The following is a 23501-nucleotide window of genomic DNA, read 5'->3' on the forward strand; positions in this document are numbered from 1 at the left end:
ATCTTTCCAAGAGTGTATTTACCTTCCTAAAAAACAAATTCAACAACCTCCTTTTCATGAAGTACAATGGAATAAACCCCTTCAACTTTAATTAGATCATGACAGCTCCTGTTAACACTAACTAGAAGGCCATTTGGCCTAGACTAGGAGACTAGGCAGCACTGGAATAGACCCTTTTTTGTCTCAACTACTGCAGACAGACAACGACTTCAACGTTATGTTATTTATATTAGAATTCTCAGGGTACACATACATCTCTTACATCTGATCACAAATGTGGAGACCGAGAAAACACTCCCCTCCCTCCCTTTTCCATAGCAAGTAGTACTTCAATGGACTTGCATTACATGCCCAGCTTTGCTAAACGGCTCCAAAGCGTGCCTCCACCATTTAAATACATTTATACCTAATACAGACCGATCCAAGAAGACATGAGTTAATCAGCATACGTCTGTCATCTCCTATACCACTTTTTAGAAATTTAAGTTTTATCAAATGCAGCATGCTGGAAGAACATTGCTAGGTAACCTTAACTCTACATTAATAGATTAATTGACTCTGGCTGGCAAATGACAGAAAACAGTCAAAATGAAACACGTGAGGATCTGAAGGGGGGGGGAAGGGGGAAATTAAAAAACAAATAAACACTGCGAGGATAATGAGGTCTACTAGAATAATGAACAGTTGCTCAGAGAGGTTGTGAAATCTCTGTTCTTAGTCTGAATTCAGTGTGGGCCCAGCTGTGAGCAGCAGGATGGATTAGACCTTGAGGTTCCTTCCAACCAGAATGATTTTCTGATTCTGTGATACAGAGGGGGAAAAAAAAAGTAAGAACTGCCAGCCAAAAAGAGCGAGGGCTGAGGCTGACATATACAGGCTCCACAAATTACTGAAACATGCCTTCTCTCCATCAGCAAGTCCTTTTACAGACTCGGTCGTAAAACTCTTCAGTACATTTGCCACCAACTGTGAGCCTTAACTTAAGACTTTTCTTCTCATTTTGTTATCCTCAGTGTAATAATTACTTTTCACATTTCCCTTTACCCACCGGATAATGGAGAATTATTTGCCTTACAAAATCATGTCATATTTTCCTTGCTATGTGGCATCCAGTTCATAAAATACACAGGAAAACCATCTTCTTTATACTCAGTCTGGGCTCGTTGCCTTCACATATACACAACAATGCATAACCAAAACATTTATTATTCTCCTCAGAACATTCCCTCTCAAAAAATACAGAACACAGTTTCCCCTTCTCTCATCTTTATAAACCACAGGTGAATAAATTGGGAGGCTTCCTTCTTCCTGTAGTTGAACTACAGAAGAGGAAAGTTGTGACTTTGCTTTGGGATTTATTTTTTTCATTTCTTTCTTCATTCCCATCAGCTTTTCAGCAGTCTACTCGAACGGTCTGGGGGAGAATTCTTAACTGCAAGAGAGGCTTCTCCTTCAGCACATGAGCACAGGACTGCGTCACACACAAATGCTCCACAAGTCTTTGGCCTTTTGTACCTCACTCACCCCTTTTGAAGGCAGAGTTCCTTACATAGCTGATGAATTACAGCAGACAGAGGCTAAAAAAAAAAAAAAAAAAGAGTTGTATTCTCAGTGCTATGAAAGCAGAGATTCAATTTTCCATATCATTTGCTCTGCCAAAAGAAAAGACCTGAAGTCTGCAGTTTTATTGCCTTAGGTGAAATATGACTTGGCCCTAAACAGGGCATAATTAAATCTGTTTTCTGCCCTTCCATGGATGGGAAATGGAAAATTTATTGTTGCTTTCTAAATTCTGCGTTCAAAATCCAAATCTAGCTAAAATATTATCTAAGTTCACAAAAATATTTCTTGAAAACTCAGAAAGGTCTTGCTAAATCATAAATCCTTAAGTCTACAATGGCAAAAGCAATGTTTTCTGACTAATGGATTATCTAAAGGAGTAGTTTATGCCAGGAATTACGTCGAGTTTTTCATTGAGCTCCAGTCTCATCTCATTGGAAATGACTGTCTTTTGAACAGTAAAACAACTAGACAGATCAGAGGGAAACAGTTCATAGCATCCACCTTGAAAATCAATGCATAGCTGATGTTGTAATTTCAGGGCAGATGCTACAGAATGAAGAGCTGGCAATCTTCCTAGTTTGGACCAAACAGCATAAAAGAAATTTGCAATTACTAGGGAATACTCAAAGTCTGTCTTTGGATCAGCTGGAGGATTTGGTCAATTTATCACTTTCAGAAAGATTTAATTTCCTCTGGGGAGTGAGGGGGAATTAACAAATATGAAAATTTATCATATATTTCCTTCGGCTAGATTAGTGGTGTATAATTGGAGACCTTTTGCATTACCTGTTTTACAATGTGTGCAACAAAGCAGACCATATTATGTTAAATGATAGCTATTTCATTTATGTCTATAAAATACTGTCAAAAGCTAATAGCCATCTGCCACTCTTAGATAATTGTTCAGGTGAAAACACTGACTTTATAATAATATTCTCTTGTAACAGCTTTATATCTGCTATACTGAACATCTGATGAACACTTTATAATTCCGTTTGACATACTAGCCAACCCACAGATAGGGCAAATGTTAACAGATAGAAAACATTTAATTGATAAGACGTAATTTGGGGTACAAAACTCCAGTCTCCCTACAAAAATGATAAATTCTAAGCTATGATAAATTTGTCAGCTTTCCTGCTGGAAGCTTTATACACATCTGCAAACTGTGTTGTTTACTGTTGAAAATAGTTACCTCTCAAAGCATCAAACTTGCAGCAAGAAAAGATCAGTTTTTCCGCTGAAGTGTCAGCTGGTATCATTTTAAGGGTCAATGTCCCAGCAACATAGTTAGCATAGCGCACCTTTACTCTATTTATTATGCAGGAAGCCATATAAACTCACACAGCTGCACAGGCTATTTGCATAAGGCTATACAGTACAGCAGAAGTGCACAAAATGATTGGAATGGTATGATATGGGCAAATACAGTTTGCAATTGTAAAACAAAAGCTAATTGAGAAATAAGAATGCAATAAGGAGGTAAAAGGCTAATATTTAGGGTTTTAAAAACTGAAACATGAAAAATTTTAGCTTTCAACAGCCTCCCTCTGCTAAAAGAGACAAAATTCAAACAAGTACCCAAGGTGTAAGTGTTCAACATTTGATTTGACATTCCAAACAAAATCAATGCAATTTTACAGGAACAAGAAAAGGCCTCATGCCCCTCAGCTTATTATTCTTTTAATATTAAACCTCCCTGGTCATACCATCTAAGTGTGCTATATCAAACAGATTCAGTGGTATTACCTTAACAATCATGCCTGCAAGGCCATCCCCGAATATTTAAGCATGTCTCTGTAAAAAACAGAGTTGTAATACCTACTCTGGTTTTGTTTTCCTTTAGTTATTGGTTGCATTTTTTTTTCCCATCATTTTCACTAGGCAAAACATTAAATTCACTTTCCATTACGCTTACTTCAGAGTCTGCTTTGTAGAACAGAAATCAATTTGGCTCACTGAGAAAGCCATAATATCCCCCCCGAATTAGTCAATAAAAAAGAAACCAAAAATTAAGAGAATTTTTGGTATTTCCTATGACTGTATTATGTGAAAATCACTTCATCAGCAATATTTCATGTATCTTATCATTCTCCGCCCCCTTCCATCAGCATGTCACTGAAGATGACTCACAGAACTGGTTGCACCGTACATAAACAGTAAAATACCTAAGGTGTGTGTTTACTAATTGATAACCACATAAATCACACTGACCAAACAAAATCTGCAACACAGACCCACTTCTGTTTCTCCTCACTTTTCATTTTTCCTTCTTTTATTGATTTTCCTCTAGCTAACAAATCTGGAATTGCAAAACCAATACACTGTTTTTCATACATGAAGCTTATATCCCAGTGAGGTATTTATACTGTGCAATATGGTTTACATTTTACATAGGTAGCCCGACTTGGCCATCTCTTTTCTTGATTACTTTACAAACACTTCTTAGGGACACTGACCTTCCACTACATCCAGTATATAACCATACACTAGTTTTGGTGGTGGTGTTTTTGGGATATGGGGTTGCTTTGGGTTTTTTCAGGATGGTGGTAGTGGTGGTCACGTTTATGACAAGGTATTAAACACATTGGTACAAAAAAATGATACATTTGGAAAAGGCCATCATATTATAGCTGCAATTTTGTAAGTACATACATAAGGAAATTGAAGGTTGTTGCTCGAAGATACACACACAGTGCCACATGCGTAATGTAAGTAAAACATAAACAGAAAAACTGAAGTATATACCCGCATGCACATATACACATATGTATACAGAAGTTTTATACTGGAATTAAGACTACTCTAGAGTACATCTTCTGCACTTAACAGTATGATTGCAGTCAGAAATAACGCCAAGAAAACAGTAAAGCAAATTTATCTGCTTCTGTCTGTATTTTGATTCCCTATAAAATGTAGTACTTTCAGACAACTGTGGAGGAACATTGTCTTTATGTTTGCCTTATTACAGTCAGGTTCCAAAATAACTCAATTACTGGTTTTATAATTTGCATACAAATGACGGACAACTTTTGCTGTTGTTGTTTGGGGGGGTGGGGTTGTTTTGTTCTAGTCTTTTGTGGGGTTTTGGAAGGGGTAAGGTTTGGGCTTTTGTTTGTTTGGTTTTAAGGTTTTTTTTACACCAACACGCACCACGTTTCTGGGACCATATCTAACATGTCTGCTAAACTTACTGGCAATAGAAGTTTGGACACGTAAGCCAGACTTTGTGTGACCCATGAATTCAATTAAGCACTTTCCTCGATTTTGCATTTCCTCCCCCCCTTTCCCCTGATGCTCTAAGGATTCCCAACTTTGTGGAGAACAGGCACATGTCCTATCCAGCTGCTGGAGGTTCCAAAGGGTACGCTACCTTCTGATCATCAAGAAAACCTCACTAGTGTCCTACTGCTTGTTATCAAGTTCACAAGAGATGATCTTCAGGAAACATCACATTCAACAATCTGCTTTTGCTCATCTTGTGCATGTAGGTATGTCTGTTTTCTTAAGTTTCATTTTTAAAGAAAACATGGATTCAACATGCTGCACACTAGCCTGGCTGGTAAAAGCACACACCAGAAGTTTCAGAACTACAACACAACTGTGCGCTGGAACCTGCTCTCCCAGACAAAGATTTTGTATCACACCCTCGAAACAGAAAGTCTAGCATTCTGCACCATAGCAGCATTGTCACTTTAAACTCTTCGTGGCACTGATCAAAAATCTTCCTTTATCATTCAGTTATGTTTATTTAGACACCACTTCTAAAACACTTGTGTATGTTTCCAGTAGGCTTTATTACAAAAAGCCAGCTAATCAATTATTGCAAAGATGCACAAAAACACTAAAAGCTACTGCCACAGCTGCAGCTGGAAAGCTATTAGCAACCAAGCTGTTAGGAAATCAACACACAAATAATTAATCCCAAGTTGCATCAAACCCATGCATTTTAGACCATGCTCCAAAGGCTGCCAAATCTGAACTCAGACAGATCAAATAGAAAGTGAATTCCAAATGAACCAGCCTTCAAAACTCTGGAAGGAGATGCCAGTAGTCTGCAAACTTGTTATGAGAAACAAATATTGCAGACAACCTGGTCTCAGCACCAACTTATTGAAATTCAGCAAAAAGTGAGCAGGAATTCAGCATGGAATTTTAGTTTGGGGATGGAAAGTTTAAATACTCCAAATGACTAGGTCCACTGCTGAACTCACTACTTAGCTCCTTAGTCCTGCCTATTTACTGAATGACTTCACACATCTGATTTCCTCTTATCCTCTACAGCTATGCAAGAAGCTCACCACTGTTATAAATGACAATACGCTGTTCGCATTATCTTTTTCTTTATTAATACTTAAGGCAATAAAAAGCAAGCAAACAGCGCTGGGTGTGCGGGGAGTCGCTGCTCCACAAACACACACACCTTCTAATGGCACCTGCGGTCTTCATATTCTCTCCGAACTGTTCGTTTCCATGAAGTCTCCTCCTTCTTCTGATTCTCTGTGCTTACGTGGCACCATTTATTGACGCATGCGTTTTATGATGCTGGTGGTCTTTATAGTTCCTCTGGTAGTCTTCGGGATGAAGAGTCTCTTCTTCCTCGATGTCCTCTAAATGTCCTTTTCCTATAAGCTGCGCACTTGGTTGTTTTGTTGTGTTTTTTTTATAAGCGATATAGTTAGCCCAGTCTCAAACCGCACTGGACTCTATCTTGCATAAGCAATATACATTAGCCCAGTCTCAAACCCATAGATATCCTATCTATTGTTCCATGCCTTATGTGGTTTTGTTATTTCACATTATGCTAGTTTCTACAGTTGCACAATATGTGCACTCAACACGAATCATCTTCTAGTCTATTACACCACTAACACATTCCCACAACCTTAGTATCAGGTACAGAAAATCTTGCATAAAAAAATGCTAATATGAAATAGCAGGTTTTCATGGAACAACACTTACCAAAATGCTTTCCAAAAATCAGGATGTGATAAATGGTCCAATTTAATGGCTAGGATATGGCACACTGTTATAGTTTGGCTGCGGCCGGCAACAAACGCGCTCCGCGGCCACCCCTCCCCCCGCCAGGGTGCGGAGGAGAATGGAAAGAAACAGGCAGAAACTGGTGGGTCGGGATAAGGGCAGTTTAACAGAACAGCAAACAAAGGGAACAGGAACAACAACGATACAGATAAGAAGAAAACACAACATGAGCCGCTCTCCCGGACCGGACCAGCGCCGCGCACTCTCAAGCCGCGAGTGAGTTCCCTTCGCCTCGCTCCCCCGCACCGGAACCCAGCGTGACGGCACATGGTATGGAATACCTGGCTCTATTTGGCCAGGTTGGGGTTGGGTCAGCCCACCCGGCTGCGCCCCTTCCTGGAGTCTAGTGAAAATTAACCCTGTCCTGGCCAAACCCAGGACACACACCTAAACAAGCGGTCCATTTGCATCAATTATCGAAGAAATATGACACCATTATAATGTTTGCCCTTCAGTCTAAGCAACCAGTGTTACAAGAGTAACTTGCATTTAGATTAGTGTATCACAGACTGTCTGCTACTTCTGGGCAAGGATATGGATACCACAGGCAGGAAGGAGGTAATTCTAGATTTTCAGTTAAAACAAAACAGATATAAGAAGCATCAACAAATTTCCAGAAACAAGACATACATCTAAAGGAAACTGAAAACAAACCGTTGAACTACTAGTTGTAAAGTAACATATGAAGTTCTGCTAACCTTGATAACAGACTCAGAAAAATTGATTACTATGGTGATAACTTTTGAGGAGTTTTGTGGGAATCAGGGAAAACAGAAACCGATATATGTATAATATTTCTGTGTTGAGCAAACTGGTAGGAACTTATATATAAAATAGAACAGAGAGAGATCTGAATATGATGTAGTTAAGAAAAGTCAAAATAGCTTTGGAGAGTAGAAAGCCGTGCATCACAAACTGGAGATTTTTAAAGGCATCAGCGAACAGTGGGATAAGTGATTCATTTGGTAATCACAGACTGGATTTGCAAAAAGCTTTCAACATGGTCTTGCAACTACTATTCCTGGGCAACTCTTGCGATGACATGGGATAAGATTACCTATTTTCCTTGGTGCTACTTACTTCTTCCAAAACAGAAAACAAGGGATAGAAATAAGCAGTTTTCACAATTACATAAGCCAGCGGTTCCACAGGGATTCATACTGAAATTGTGTAATTCAATACTTTCAGGAATAACATACAAAAAGAGTAGTGAAGTATCAAAGAAGAGTTTTGTCTTTTCTCAACTGGGATAGTCAAAGTCGACAACAAAGAACTGAAGATGGCTATCACAGTACCAAATGATCAGTCAATAGAACAGACCACCATGCAATGTCAATAAATTAATGTGTATAGTGAAAAAACAACCCTAAGTCTATAAAAAACACCGACCTATAATTAGTTACTACTATTAAGCATACAAATTTCTGACATCAATTAAGAAAATTTTAGATGCACACTAGCTCAATGATGATTAAAAGGATTTCTCAGGGAAAGACCTGACAGTAAAGAAAAAAGGGGTCTACTATACTGGCAAAATCCATATGCCTGTATCGTAAATGCTGCCAACAGTTCTTGTCCTTACTTCCATCTAAAAATGTGCATTTCGGTAAGCAGCAGGATTAAAACCAGAAAACCCTACTTCTTCACAAAATGTATCTCTGAATTGTTTAAATCATAGATTCATAATGGTTTGGGTTGGAAGGGACGTTAAAGATCATCTAGTTCCAACCCCCCTGCCTTGGGCAAGGACACCTTCCACTAGAACAGGTTGCTCAGAGCTCCATCCAACCTGGCCTTGAACACTGGCAGGGAGGGGGCATCCACAGATTCTATGGACAACCTGTGCCAGTGCCTCATCACCTTCATAGTGAAGAATTTCTTCCTTATATCTGATCTCTTTCAGTTTAAAGCCATTACCCCTTGTCCTATCCCTACTTGCCCTTGTAAAAAGGTCCCCTCCAGCTTTCTTGCAGGCCCCCCCTTCAGGTACTGGAAGGCTGCTGCAAGGCCTCACCGGAGCCTTCTCTTCTCCAGGCTGAACAGCCCCAACTCTCTCAGCCTTTCCTCCTAGGAAAGGCATTCCAGCCCTCTGATCATTTTTGTGGCACTCCTCCGGACCTGCTCCAACAGGTCCATGTGTGTTCTGTTCTGAGGACTCCAGAGCTGGATGGAGGACTCCAGGTGGGGTCTCACCAGAGCAGAGGGGCAGAATCTCCTCCCTCGCCCTGCTGTCCATGCTGCTTTTGATGCAGCCCAGGATCCAGTTGGCCTTCTGGGCTGCGAGCACACATTGCCAGTTCATGTTGAGCTTCTTGTCAGCCAGCACCCCCAAGTCCTTCTCCTCCGGGCTACTCTCAATGCATTTTCTGTCCACCCTGTATTTGTGCTTGGGATTGCCCCGACCCCTGTGCAGGACCTTGCACCTGGCCTTGCTGAATGTCATGAGGTTCGCACAGGCCCACCTCTCAAGCCTGTCAAGGTCCCTCTGGAAGGCACCCCTTCCTTCCAGCATGTTGACTGCACCACACAGCTTGGTGTCATCGGCAAACTGACTAAAAGAACAGTTACTTAATGTTATGGAACACAAACAGGTTAAAAGAAAGCATATAGGAGACTAATATCAGAGGATATGCCCAGCAAGGGCAATGTCCTATGTTGGCTCTGACAGAACTTTCAGGTGGGTCACTAAACTGATGAAAGCTATACCATCATAAGTAAACCCTGCATGCTCAGTGACACACAGAGCAAGCCTTTGGTCTTCACCAAAAAGGCAAAAATCCAAAGCCATTTTCTTAAACTCCAGGTGAGAGTCATGAAGAGAGAACTTGATTGTTTTAGCTTAGCAAATTCAAATGGATCCTGAAGCACATTATAGTTGGACCAAGCAAATTTGAGATAAATAGTATTGAAACCCACTGTGTAATTTGCCTTTCTGTTTGAATACCATTTCACCATAAATAAGTGCCTACATCACCACTTACTTTCAAAAAGCATGGCATGGTATTTTGCTCTTGCATGTGCCAAAAAGCCAGCATGAAATCATTAAATTTAATCTTAAGTCTCTCAATAGCATCTTACTTTGATCCCTATCTCCATAGCTATGCTAAAAGTGAATCTATAACTGGCAATTTTTGTGATGCATTCATCTGTAAACATGCTACATAGACTGGAAAAGTAGTGATAAACTCAAACACAACTTTGAACCATCGAAGGAAAACTAATTATATCAAAAAAGATAAGGAAGCCAGAAATCTGAATCATTCCCTTCACCCTTGTCCAAGTACTTACAGTACATTTTGCCATTTGAGTGACTTCAACTGTCCAGATTGCCATCTTAATGATTGTAACTGTTCAAAGTAATTTGAAACATGAGCCCGATCAAAATCTAAAATGTAATGCTATAAATACTTACTGACTGAGGCCTGGCCTTATGATTCATTGTATCTGAGCAGTATTCATCAAATGCATTTTTTTAACATAACAGAAGATGTAGCAACATTACAAGGTTAAAATAAGGGCAATCTCAGCTTTCCAAACAAGCACCACAGAGCACCTTAGATCTTTTAATTCCAGAGTCCCACTGAATGAGAACTTTTCAATATCCATAAAGAATAAATGGATGGTGTTAGTAAATGGGCATCAGGGACAAGGAACAAAGTGGATTTTCCGTGGCAGTAGAATCAACAGGCCCAAGATTCTGCTTACACGCGCATTTATGAAAATAAAGCACGAGGTCTTTGTGCAGGTAAGTGGCGTATAAATATAGCTAAAAGTTATGCAAGATTTTTAAATAAAATCTGCATGTGGAATTTAAGGGAAGTACACACATGATCTAACAGCACATTGGCCTCTACAGGCTTCAGCAAAGGAAAGAAACTTTAGGACCCCGCTAAATCTAGCTATAATGGTAGAGACCTCTGATGGTCACAGGCCATCTCCACAGAGTTCATTCTACTATGGCACACAGCAGAGTACTTTAAACTAAAGACAAACACACTCACTTATTACATTTGATATGGCATGAACTCCGTTTATGCTTTTTATGATCTGATTTTTGAAAAAAATGGTAAACCACCTCGTTTTGTTTTACTTTAGGGGTTAATACAAAAGCAACCATAGTTAATGGAGACTATCTCACCAAAGCCAAGTCCTGGGTTCATAAAATCCCCATCTGCTCAATTACAACAGTCACAGGTAAAGTCCAACTACCATAAATTGAAAGTAATTAATATTAGAGAGCACATTACCCACAGTAATTCAATCATACACATACCAATGCACAAATACGCAGTCACTCCTACAACTGCAGTGATGCATGAAGTGAACAGCCTTAAAGGTATTATTCATGGCTTTGATGAGTGCATAGTGCTCTGTTGTAGTACTACAATAGTAAAGTTACTGCAAATATCTGAAGTAGCAATGTTGGAGATGTTTCAATTGTCCTCGCTCTCTCTACAATATGACTAACTATTTACTAGCAGATATAGGTAGGAAATAATTCACTTCTTCAGTGATGCTCCTTAAAATCTGCTGGGTGGTCTCTATGCAACCTGTTCAGCAATAGAAGGAAGATTTCACTCATTAGACTTCCTCCTCTTGTGGCTCAGAGACAAATTTTTAAATTGCAAAGAGAAAGACATAACCCCAGAGGCAAAAGGCAAAACCCCTCAAGACAACAAAATAGCATACAAATCTGATTAGACCCAATTACTTCCAACACACTATATGTGGCTTAAGCGCAACTGTATATCTTAGCAAAGAACAAGTGACTAGTAAAGCATAAAACAAGTACCTGAGAAGAACTGACTGGAGAAGTACCTGAACTGCAATAACCTCAGACTAGCATCTTCCTTAATGCAGGCTTAGTGTAGGTGTTCAGAAAGATGAAAGCTAACACACATTCCTAAATCACTGAATAAAAACACAACAGAATAAAGTGCATCTGAAAAAAATGCAGAGGTGCTGCACTGTTTCTGTTTGCAGGTGGTTCCACTAAACTAGCAGACAAAGTATTGAAGTTTTACAGCCTTACCTGCAATGTCCTAGAATGTTGTTTACAACGACCTTAATCATAAATGGCACCTCTACAAAGAGCTCTTGCCATGTCTAGGCTTATACTTCTAGCAATTTTTTACATGCAAAAATCCCAGACGATCATCAAAGCAGAGATCAGAGGGAAGATTGGTTTTGGCAAGGTTAGTATCACAATTCAACACTGATGTCAAAAGGTACATTGCAACAACTAGTTGTACAAGTTATGAGTGTGCAAGGATAAAAATACTACATCTGACACGTACGATGCGTTCTCTAGTAACTAATGGCACAAAGAGCACAAAAATACACTCTGTTTCTAGACACTGATTTAGTGCAGTGAAGGACAGAGGATGCCATGAGAATTAGAACCTGTATTTTGGCAGGAAGGCACGATATACAAAGAGCTGCAAAACCTATCATATCTAATCTCCATTCTCTTTCCAGTTGTCTCCTATCCAGAATTTGTCACCCAATTCAAACCAATGGATCAGCAAGAAGTTCCTTTTACCTGCCAAACTTTCTGGCAATAAACCTGGGGAATAACATCAGTTACTACACAAAAGAAAACCAACATGCCTCAATCAATCCAGATAAAATAAGTAAGCACAAAACAATTTAAAAACGTGATAATGAATACACATCAGAAATTAACACTGTGAACAGCTAAGTTGTTTTCCCTTGTATTAACTTGTTCATCACACAATGTTTCTCTACTGCATGACCAACTTATTTATGGAACTCCATTATGTAAGAATTTCTGCAATTATAAAATAGCCGATATAGATCAAAAAATTAAGAAATAATTCAATGTGATTCCAGTGCAACATGACCCCAACACAAAGAATAATACATGCTGCAGCACCTCCTTTCTTCACATCCCTCAATCCATCAGCAGAAGAGTGCCTGAAGCTGGAACAATGACTGCAATTTTAGTTTGGATGCCAATTTCCTTGCTGATCTGCAATGATCAGTGTGAGTCATCACACAGATCCTAAAAGAACCATGACCTCTGGTTAGCAAACAGAATGCACAGAGCAGGACAGAGTGAATTATGTTAATTACCTCTGGTACTCATCATCCTTCTCTCTTCAAATGTCATCAATTAACGTAAGTTAAATCCTAAGCTATTTTCATCTTGAAGTTTGCTGCTTCCATTTCAAACAAGAAAAAGGGATTTTATACCAAAAAACAAAGCTTTCTCTTCCCTTTAGAAGTATCAAAAAGACATTACCACCCCCTTAACATCTTGGCCTGTTTCCATCCTCAGACTGTAATGGCTAGTATAAATTATTGTCTCAGATGATTTGAGGTCGCAGAAAAAAAAGAAAACAGCAGCACTGGGTAGACTATGACACAATCCTAGGAAAACTAATACGATGAGATTAAAAGGACAGACAACATAAAAGAAATTCTTTCTTAAGAATACTCTATACAGAATATGATACTGGATAATGAAGAACAATGGCTCAACAGCAGTGTAACTACTACAGGGCAGAGATAAGGAAGAATGTGTGATTTCACAGAATATTACAAAAACTGGAAATGTAGTTACATATAATTGTATGTTAGGGATGTGAAAAGTCACAGGAACTAAAAGGATAGCATGATTTTTAAAAAAAATACAGTTGATTCAAAGTCATTTTGGAGAAGTATAGGAAAGATCAGCTTTTGTTGCGTGAGATTGGATAATGCTAGGGATCTGCTATAGATTTGAAAAAAACAAACTTTGAAAGTTATTAGAAACCTAGCCACCAAGAGGAAATACATCAGACTGGAAGATCAAGTGGAGAATTCATAAAATTTTATGTCAGTCTAATCTCCAAAAAACTAATTCTGTATGCAGCCGAAAAAGACTGAATCATCCAGAAGAAGTAGTGATGCTCTCCCAAATATCTACAAATAAACATATCTCTGTCCACTGAGTACAAAATTTAAAAAAATTGAGATTAAATTAAGCTATTAATCTCAGGAAATGCATTCAGCTGTAGACTGAAAAATAAATGCTCATCATGTTTTGTCAAAAAAAAAAAAAGTCACCTATTTAAGAATTGCTTTTGTTAAGAACAGAGGTTACGATTCATAGAAAAAGACTGGCTTGGTTTTAACTGAGAGGGAACTATATGGAAAGACTATGACTCCATAATATAAGTTCCTTTAACGGTAAACTTTGGTAAGATTAACAGAACTGCTTAGACTCATGACCTTAGGGGAGTAGGAGAGGAAAGAATTGTACCAAATTTAAATCAACAAATCTCCGCAAGCAATCATACAACAGAAATTAACAGAAAGCCTACAAGGAACACACATAATGCAGGCAGATAGAGTTGAGACACAGAACTCCATCTCACACAGCTCTTCCAAAGGATGTAAAAAACCAAAAATAGCACTTAAAATCCAAAACAGCTTAGAGAAGAAAATTACCAAACAGAAACTGAGCCACTATGAAATTCAGTCAACAAGGAGTCTAAGAATTCAAGAGGTTTCTGCCACGGACCTCTTACAAAAGTTTTGAACTCAGTACTACACAGAAATAATAAAGTCCCAGGTTTCCCCCCCCCACAGTGCTTCAGCGATACGAGACTGAAACCTAAGAAGGGGAAGGATAATCAATCACATGGCCATTTCAGAGCTTCCAACATGGCACGGTGACTACATTAAGTAAGAAGGCAGCCTACTTTTACTGAAGCAAATTCTGAAACATCAATATATGGTCAAAATATTTTGAAATATGTTTTCATGTAAATAACATAAATTTTTTTCTTTCCATCTACTTAAATGTTGATTTAATATACTGAAATACTTGAAAACAAAAAGAGCTTTACAATGATGCTACCTGCAGTTATTTTTGTATCAAATAATGGTGAGCTCCTATAACTTTCAGTTCCTCAGTTCAGTAAATAATTTTAAGCAAATAAAAAGGGTATGCTTTCTGTCTTAGTTGCATTATGATTTTCACCACAACACAACTACTGCATTACCACAGGGCATCCAGGAAGTCCTAATTCCAGTCAGTATCATCAGCTTAGAAAAGTCTTGCAATAATTCACAGTGCTCAAATATATATAGTTATGGGCAAGCATATGTGTGTGTGTGTATACATACAGAACACAGATATGGATGTACACATATGTACACATACATACACATCCGCTTCATTTTAGTAGTGCAGTGGTTTAGATTTTTAAAAGGCACAGAGCTCCCCTTTCTGCCTCTCAAAAAGATTTGTACACAACTGAAAAATTAAACATGAAAAATCTTTTTTGAAGACTCAAGCAATTTAATAATTGCTTTCAGTTTTTATAAGCAGCATATCATCAATATTTTTCAATGTCTATGAAATGCATGTAAATGCAATAACTCTCTGTTCAAGATACGGATATGATACACTTAGTATTATTTTTAACTTTGCCATCTTTTATACAATCCTAAAAACTTCTATGATAATACATTTATATGAACCTACTTTAGTTGCTCTGGCTCAGATGAATTGCACTCTCAGTGATGCAACTGAGAGAAGAGAACGGTCAAGCAGACTTTTTTAGATATTATTGCCGTAGATTAATAACTGCTTAAGTGTTGCATTGCTTAAGCTTTGCTGTACACTAATAATTAAGACCAAAGAAAAAATCCAAGATTTGGATCGCTTACGACTAAAGAAGTTTCAAATGAAATTTCTGTAGGAAATTTGTAGTTTGTCCTGCTCTGCTTTCGTAGATAATCTCCAGAGTTCTCTTCTAATGTCTTTTATTCTTCGATTCTATTATCCTATTTTGCCATTTTGTACATGCTACACTACGTGTTAAGAAAGTTCACCTGACACTGTGTTTCCTAATCTACTCTTACAGATCTCTTCGAAATGTAGAAACTGCAGTAGCAGCAGGGGCTTCAGATCTGAAGCTACAATGTCAGGGAAGAAATGAAGCTGCTTACTTGCTCCCTCTGTGTTAAGTGAATTACTTTCTTAGAACTGGACCTTTGGAAAAACAACATAAGGTAAGTTTCTTTTTTACTGTTTATTTTTGCTAGTGTTAAACTGAGGAAGCTTCACGGAAATCAAATAAAAACTACAAGATCATGGCAGCAAAATATGTGGCCCCTTTGCTTTTGTTTTTGTTGGGACCACAAGACCATCTGGACTCACAGAAACTGCTTTCTCCAACAGTTTTATGACAGCGTCTTATCTTTTACTGCTTTCCATGAATTAGAAGCAGTTTCTGATGGCACAGGTTTACATTAAAAGGCAATTTCTGTTCTAACATCATGGTATCTCACTGTATCCCATTACGCTTGGAAAGACTTTAACGTATTCTTAGGTTTCAGGGGAAGGATTAAGAGACTGGAAACACTTGTCTAGCTTACACAATTTCAGATTTTTAGAGAATTCCTTGACATTCCACATTTGCAGTGTGCTCTTCTCAATCCCATTCAGAGGCAAAGCCATCTCCTTAGACCTCCTCTGACAGCCTGTAAAACACACCAGCACAACAATATAATAGCAGTGAACTGTGACTTTTCTCCCTCTTGCCAGCAGTAACTGACTCATGCCAGTTCTCCAGTTAAAAGATTATTTCTTTTTGCCTTCTCAAGTAATCCTGAACGATCTTCAGTCCTATCACAGAACTTCCTTAGCAGTCTCAGAAGTCTTTATCTATTCAAGACAGTTCAGTTCAATTTCTGTAAGGAGTTGAATTGGGGGACCCCTCCACATACGTTGTAGCATACTTGTCTGTACACAATACTAAAAATGTGAATAATACCATATCTTCTCCAGATTCTACCGAAGATGGATCTGCAGGTGTAGGACCTTGCACTTGGTCTTGTTGAATCTCATGAGGTTCACACAAGCCCACCTCTCCAGCTTGTCCAGGTCCCTCTGGATGGCATCCCTTCCTTCTGGTGTAGCAACCGTACCACTCAGCTTGGTGTCATCTGCAAACTTGCTGAGGGTACACTCGATGTCACTGTCCATGTTATTGATGAATATATTGAACACCACTGGTTCCAGTACGGACCCCTGAGGGACTCCACTCGTCACTGGTCTCCATCTGAACATTGAGCCGTTGATCACTACCCTTTGGCTGTGACCATCCAACCAATTCCTTATCCACCGAACGGTCCACCCATCAAATCCATGGCTCTCCAATTTAGAGAGAAGGATGTTGTGGGGGACCGTGTCAAAGGCTTTACAAAAATCCAGATAGATGACATCCATAGGTTTTCCCTTGTCCACCCTTGTTGTTACACCATCATAGAAAGCCACTAGGTTGGTGAGGCAGGACTTGCCCTTGGTGAAGCCATGCTGGCTGTCTCGAATCACCTCCCTGGCCTCCATGTGCCTTAGCATATCTTCTAGGAGGATCTGTTCCATGATCTTCCCAGGCACAGAGGTGAGGCTGACAGGTCAGTAGTTCCCAGGGTCTTCCTTTCTACCCTTTTTGAAAAGGAGCACAATGTTTCCCTTTTTCCAGTCACTGGGAACTTCCCCTGACTGCCATGACTTTTCAAATATCATGGAGAGTGGCTTGGCAACTACATCAGCCAGTTCCCTCAGGACTCTGGGATGCACCTCATCAGGTCCCATGGACTTCTGTATGTTTAGGTTCCTCAGGAGGTCCCGAACCTGATCTTCACTTACAGCTGGAGGGATTTTACCCTCCTGGCCTCCTTCATGCCACCCATCGACTCGGGAGGGGTGAGGAGAGAGGCTGTCAGTGAAGACTGAGACAAAAAAATTGTTGAGTACCTCAGCTTTCTCCTCATCTGCTGTTGCCAGTTTGCCGGTCTCATTCATGAGCGGGGGTATGCTTTCTTTGACCATCTTTTTCCGACTGACATACCTGTAGAAGCCCTTCTTGTTATTTGTCACATCCCTTGCCAAGTTCAGCTCCAGCTGTGCCTTGGCCTTCCTGACCCCATCCCTACACAACCGGGCAGCTTCCCTATACTCTTCCCAGGAAGCCAGTCCCTGCTTCCATTGCCTGTGCAGTTCCCTCTTCTTCCTTAGTTTGACCAGGATCTCTTGCCTCAGCCATGCTGGTCTCTTCCCTTCTCTGCCCGACTTCTTACACTTGGGGATCGAGAGCTCTTGCGCTCTGTGGAATACATCCTTAAAGACCTGCCAGCTCTGTTCTGTTTCCCTGTCCCTGAGTACCGTTTCCCAGGGAGTCCTTCTGACTATCTCCTTGAAGAGCTGGAAATTTGCCCTCCTAAAATTTAGGGTCCTGACTATACTCTTCGTTACTCCCATTTCACTCAGTAGCAGTAGTTCCACCAGCGCATGGTCAGTGCAGCCCAGGCTGCCTCCGATCTTGACATCCCCAACAAGCTCACTTGCATTGGTGACCACCAGGTCTAGTATCGCATCCCCTCGGGTAGGGGTGCTTATTACCTGACTTAAGAAATTGTCCTCAATGCATTCTAGGAACCTGCTGGATTGCCTACAGCTTGCCATGTTGCTTTTCCAGCAGATGTCGGGGTGGTTGAAGTCCCCCAGTAGGACGAGAGCCTGTGAGCGCAAAGCCTCCTGGAGTTGGAGGAAGAACGCTTCGTCTGTCAGCTCCTCTTGATCTGGCGGCCTGTAGTAGACACCAACCACTAGGTTCCCTTTGTTACCTCTCTCTCTGATTCTTACCCATAAGCTTTCAACCTGCTCGTGGTTATTCTTCAGGGACAGCTCTTCACTCTGTAATGTTTTCTTGATGTAAAGGGCAACGCCTCCGCCCCTCCTTCCTCGCCTGTCCCTCTGAACAGCCTGTAGCCATCAAGAGCCACATTCCAGTCGTGGGATTCATCCCACCAAGTTTCCGTGATGGCAATCAGGTTGTAACTTTCCAGCAGCACGACTGATTCCAACTCCTCCTGTTTGTTTCCCATGCTGCGTGCGTTTATATAGAGGCATTTTATCTGAGCTGTCAGCCTCGTTACCTTCATAGCAGAGCACCCATTTTTTCCCTTGAGGTGCTTCATGGGTATTTTCTAGTTGGCACCTGATACCTCAGGCGCCTCCAGCTCCCTTCCGCAAGTCTTCCACATTGCTGCAGTGTCCCTCGCACGCTGCTGGGTAACGGGTTGAGGGCTCCTACTAGCCCCCCATCCCTCTAACCATTGTGTATCCTCCCCTAGCCTGTCGCTGGCAAGCCTGATAGGTTCCCCTTCCCCCTTCACCTCTAGTTTAAAGCCCTGTCAATGAGCCCCGCAAGCTTTTGGGCAAAGATCCTCTTCTCCCTTTGAGAAAGCTGGTTCCCATTTGATGCCAGCAAGCTTGGTGCTGTGTATGTCATCCCATGGTCAAAGAACCCAAAGTTGTGGCGGTGACACCAGTCACGGAGCCATGTGTTAATAGACTGAGTCTACCTATGTCGCTCAACGTCTCTGCCCACCACTGGAAGGAGCGATGAAAAGATAACCTGTGCTCCAGATTCCTTTACTAATTGTCCTAGGGCTTTGAATTCTTTTTTAATTACCCTCGGGCTACTTACTGCAGCTTCGTCCGCACCCACGTGGAAGAGCAGCAGAGGATAATAGTCTGAGGGTTGGACCAGTCTAGGAAGTTTCCTAGCAATGTCTTTGACCCGTGCTCCCGGGAGGCAACAGACTTAGCCCTGAGAGGAGGGTCTGCCCGGCATATCGGACCCTCTGTTCCCCTCAGCTGAGAGTCTTCTACAACTATGACTCTTCTCTTCCTCCTTGTGGAGCTGGTAGTAATACGAGAGGGAAGTCCTTCTGATCTTTGTGCCTCCTCCGATGTGGATGGGTCAACCCCTGCACCATCCACCGTCTTGTCCTCCACATCTAGAGCCTCATACCTATTATGCAGAGGCACCTGTGGGGATGTGGTGGGCAAGTGAAGGGTTCGCCTCCTGCCCCGATTGCAGACCCGCTTCCACTCGCTGTTTTCCTTTGCGTCCCTTCCTTCAGCCTGATGGTGGGAGGTTACTAGTGCCCTTTGGTCCCAGGCCTTTTTTACAGGTTGTTCCTGGGTACACTCCTGGGTTGTCAGGGCACGGCTCCACCAGTCGATCTCCTGCTCTGCCTCCCTGATGCTCCGTAGCCTATCTACCTCTTCTCTTAGCTCTGCCACCAGGCAGAGTAGATAGTCCACCTGGTCGCACCTTATGCAGTTATTACCTTTGCTGTTGTCTGTTTCCTGTGCTAGCTGGTGGCACTCGCTGCAGCCAGAGACCTGGACAGCTGCATGCTTTCCAGGGACCTCAGTCTGGGTTGAGGCTTCCTTTCTGACCAGCAGAGAAGAAGCAGCCTTCTGACGGTGGGGTGCCATGGCTGGGCTTCCTTCCTGCAGATGAGTTTCCTGAGCTTGCCTTGGCAGCTGGGGGAGGGCCTCTGCATTCCCTGCATGCCCCGCCTGCGTGAACTGCCACGCCAACTGCCACATCACACCCTTCTGATACGTCACACCCTGTTTGCCCACCCTGGTCGTCGCGCTCCCTAGGGTTTGCTCTTGTACTCAGGAGGGTCACGCCTCCGTCACCGCTGACTGCGCCCCCGCTGAGTCAGAGCTGCCTGCTCGTTAGGAGCTGACTCCTGCCTGCTCTGAGGGGGGTGGGGGGGGATGCCTTCTCCCTCCCTGCACTTTTGACTTCACGATTCTGCCGCTTTAGGAAAGGGTTCCCTGGCGCAGTTGTCCACTCCAGAGCCCTTCACCTTGGTGGCTTCGCTTTATTTGCACTAAATTCTTCTACATTCAGATCTAAATCACTTGCTCGGTATACCAACTGACCACTGTAAAGCAAGGAGAACATCCATGCTCTGAGGAAAAGTCTGCATCCAGCACTGGCAGACCCAGAAAGGGCCTGAACAGCCATCTCTGCTTACAGTTATTGCACTGTAATACCCACATCCTGAACACAAGGAAAAACACCAGTCAGTTATGGGGACTCCAGTCCAGCAACTTGCAGTTACCACAGTAAAGCTGGTGTTTTTGATGACATAGAAGTAAGGTTTAGAGCAATGAATATCCAAGCTAAAATCCCTTTTAGACAAGAGTCCACTCTCATGTTTAATGAGCAAAGAATAATTTGGAAAAATGAACTTAGTTCTGACTTCACTTACAATGATTTCAAACTACTGACATCTGCAGAACTATTCACATTCTACATTGACGCATAAACCAAAGAATCCTAACAAATCGAATTGAGCCCAACAGAAACACCCAGAGAAAAATGTGCAAGCTCAAGGCCTACTGGCCATAGGGAAACACAAAAGTTAAACTGTATCTAATGAAGATGAGACAAGTTATTCCTTCATGTCCACATTACACTCACTTAAGAGGAGTCAAAAACATAGAACTAGGATCTTTACACTGCAAGAAGTAAAACCATTGTTTTCTACCTTCTGTTTAAGACACTCACTCCTTCAGTAAACACCATTTCCTGCTACCAAGGTCGTGAAGAGATTTGTAAGTACATTTTGTTTGACAAATATTTTTAACCAAAAATTCTGGAAATGGTACAGTGCATCTTTTTTGGTTTATGAGGTGTTTTTAAACACATCAACTTGAAAAAGTAGCCCACATGATTTCCCACGTCTGCATCTATCACAGAAATGACTGTGGAACCAAGTTCCACAGTAATTCCTGTGACAGAAGTAATTGGAACACAGGATATTGTGAGAGTCTCCTCTTTTATGTGTATGCACACTGATACGTACTTACTTTTCTAGGAGACTTCTCACAGCTGCAGAGAGGATTTTGAAACTTAGAGCTAAAAGAAATCATGAGGATAGATAAACCCACCGTAACACAGCCATTCTGCTTCATGCACCTACAGTTTGCTCAAGTAACTTCTACTCAGCTACGCTGTGCAGCGTAGAAGTCCCTACTGTGCAGGGACATTTTAAAGAAATGCAACGGCATCACAAAACCTTACGCTAACTTATCTTCCATTGGTTTTCTTTGGAAATGTCATGAAATTTTTTCAAAGAATATAAAAGAATAATAAGATTCTGAAAATTCTCATACCTGATACAGCAAGAAAATCATCAATACTTGTTATATCATCCACAGCTTCAGTAAGAACATGGATGTGATTCTCCCATGTACTTCTATATATCTCCATGTTTTTTTTCACAACTTGACTTTTTGGTCTGGCAGCAAGAGCTAAAGCAGCGTTAATAACCTGTATGAAAAGAAACACAAAATCAATATCTAAATAATTCTGTCTTCAGAAGTAAAATGTTACATTTTACTTAAAATTGCAGAGCAGCATTTCTGTTCTCTAAGCAGAAGTGTTGCTCAGCTTCTGTTTCTGTTCTTTGCATGAATACCAGTCAGATGTTGCTTAGGCTCACTTCCATTTTAGCTTCGTAGACAAAGATGCTAATGGAGTAGGATAGCAAAAATCCCAACATTTTTAGCTGAAGAATTCATGCTATTCCAGTTTGCCAGATATCATGAAGGTTTTACTTACGTAAGGCACACACTTGTCGGTACAGCATATGCCTCTTCAGCTCTCAGTTTAAACTCTTTAATAACTGTTACCACAGAGCTTATTATGGAGCATCTTCATTAAAAGAGATATTATCAGCCTCTGTCATGCAAAAGTGGAAGTTTTTGCCAGGACAACAGATACTTCTTTTAGGATCAATGGCATGGGACATAACACATACTACATCTATATAAAAGCAGTAGATCGATATTTTTAAACCAGTTAGGCCTAAAAATAGTAACTATGTTCACATGAAGAGGGTAGATTCCGTCTCTCCCAGTAAAGACTAATTGAAGATGGAAATACTGTATCTTAAAGTGATTACTTCTATAGATACCTCTTCAATCAGTTAATTAGAGTTTTTTTTCTTAATACAGTTTTTTGTTGATGTTGTATCTATAAGCATTATATAAATTAAACTAATATATATCCCAGGTAGAAGCTGAACATTAACCTTACACTAACCTTTTTTCTCCCCTCCCAATATTGTTTATTTATCAAGGTGAGAATGGTTTTAAGAGATAAAACAACATTTAAAACAAAAAATTAGAAGAATAAAAACAATGCACCACACTAATCCCCAGTACTGACAGTATACATTCACGAAACATTCTCAGTACCATGCCACTGTAGCCAAGTCATTGCACCAAAGAAAAAGAACTAAGAAATTCCCTGTCCTACGTCCATCTGATGTTTCTTTATAATAATTTTAGACCTCTTAACCCTGTTCTGGATCATAAGCTAAATCTGCAATCGGTTTTGTTTGGCTGGTATTTTTACATATCACATGAACATACACAGCTGGTGAAATCAGAATAGTGACTTACTCACATTTGTGCTCTCATAATGAAGGAACATACACAATTAGGCTTTCAAAAGAATACTGCTGGGATTGAGTCTTTTTACTACTGGTTTTCATAAGGAAGAACAGACTACTTGCCTAATACTTTACCAGGCAGCTGGAGAAAGAGCAGAGGATGCAACCACAATGAAAAAAAGGATAAGATTTCTTCACCAACCTCACAAGTGATCTAAAAAAATAGAATTCTGTCCCATAAGTGAAAATATAAAGGCATCCCATTCTCCAGCAAGAAAAAAAATCCCAATAAGCAAACCAAATTTAGAATTGGAACCAACTGGACAGGGAGCAGCAAAAATGCACCTGCATTTACAGTGCATCACTCAATAAATGAAAGTCCACCATGTGAAGTGGTTGCAAAAAATAAGGTACTGTCAGAGAAAGCAACAGTCTGAGAAGTATAAACAGAAGAAATAACTGAAAAACCATGAGGCAAGTGCTTTGGTCTACTTTTTCACAATTAAATTTTTTAAGTGGAACACCCTATCCATTTTGGGGCACCATACTTCTAGAAAGACACAGATTTTCTCTCCCACTGAAGACAGAACAGCATCAGTATT

At 40.6% G+C, this 23501-nt stretch overlaps 1 protein-coding gene across 2 annotated transcripts in view; it reads right to left on the minus strand.

Annotated features, from left to right (window-relative positions):
- The window catches only part of CTNNA3 (catenin alpha 3), a 577723-nt gene that overhangs the window by 145150 nt on the left and 409072 nt on the right, over positions 1-23501 (minus strand). For both annotated transcript variants that reach the window (XM_075423092.1, XM_075423093.1), the window contains one exon: positions 21617-21773. In XM_075423092.1, the coding sequence (XP_075279207.1) occupies positions 21617-21773 (157 nt within the window). The remainder of the gene's footprint in view (positions 1-21616; positions 21774-23501) is intronic.

This window comes from Opisthocomus hoazin, chromosome 6 (genome assembly GCF_030867145.1).
Source record: "Opisthocomus hoazin isolate bOpiHoa1 chromosome 6, bOpiHoa1.hap1, whole genome shotgun sequence".
Classification (NCBI taxonomy): Eukaryota; Metazoa; Chordata; class Aves; order Opisthocomiformes; family Opisthocomidae; genus Opisthocomus; species Opisthocomus hoazin.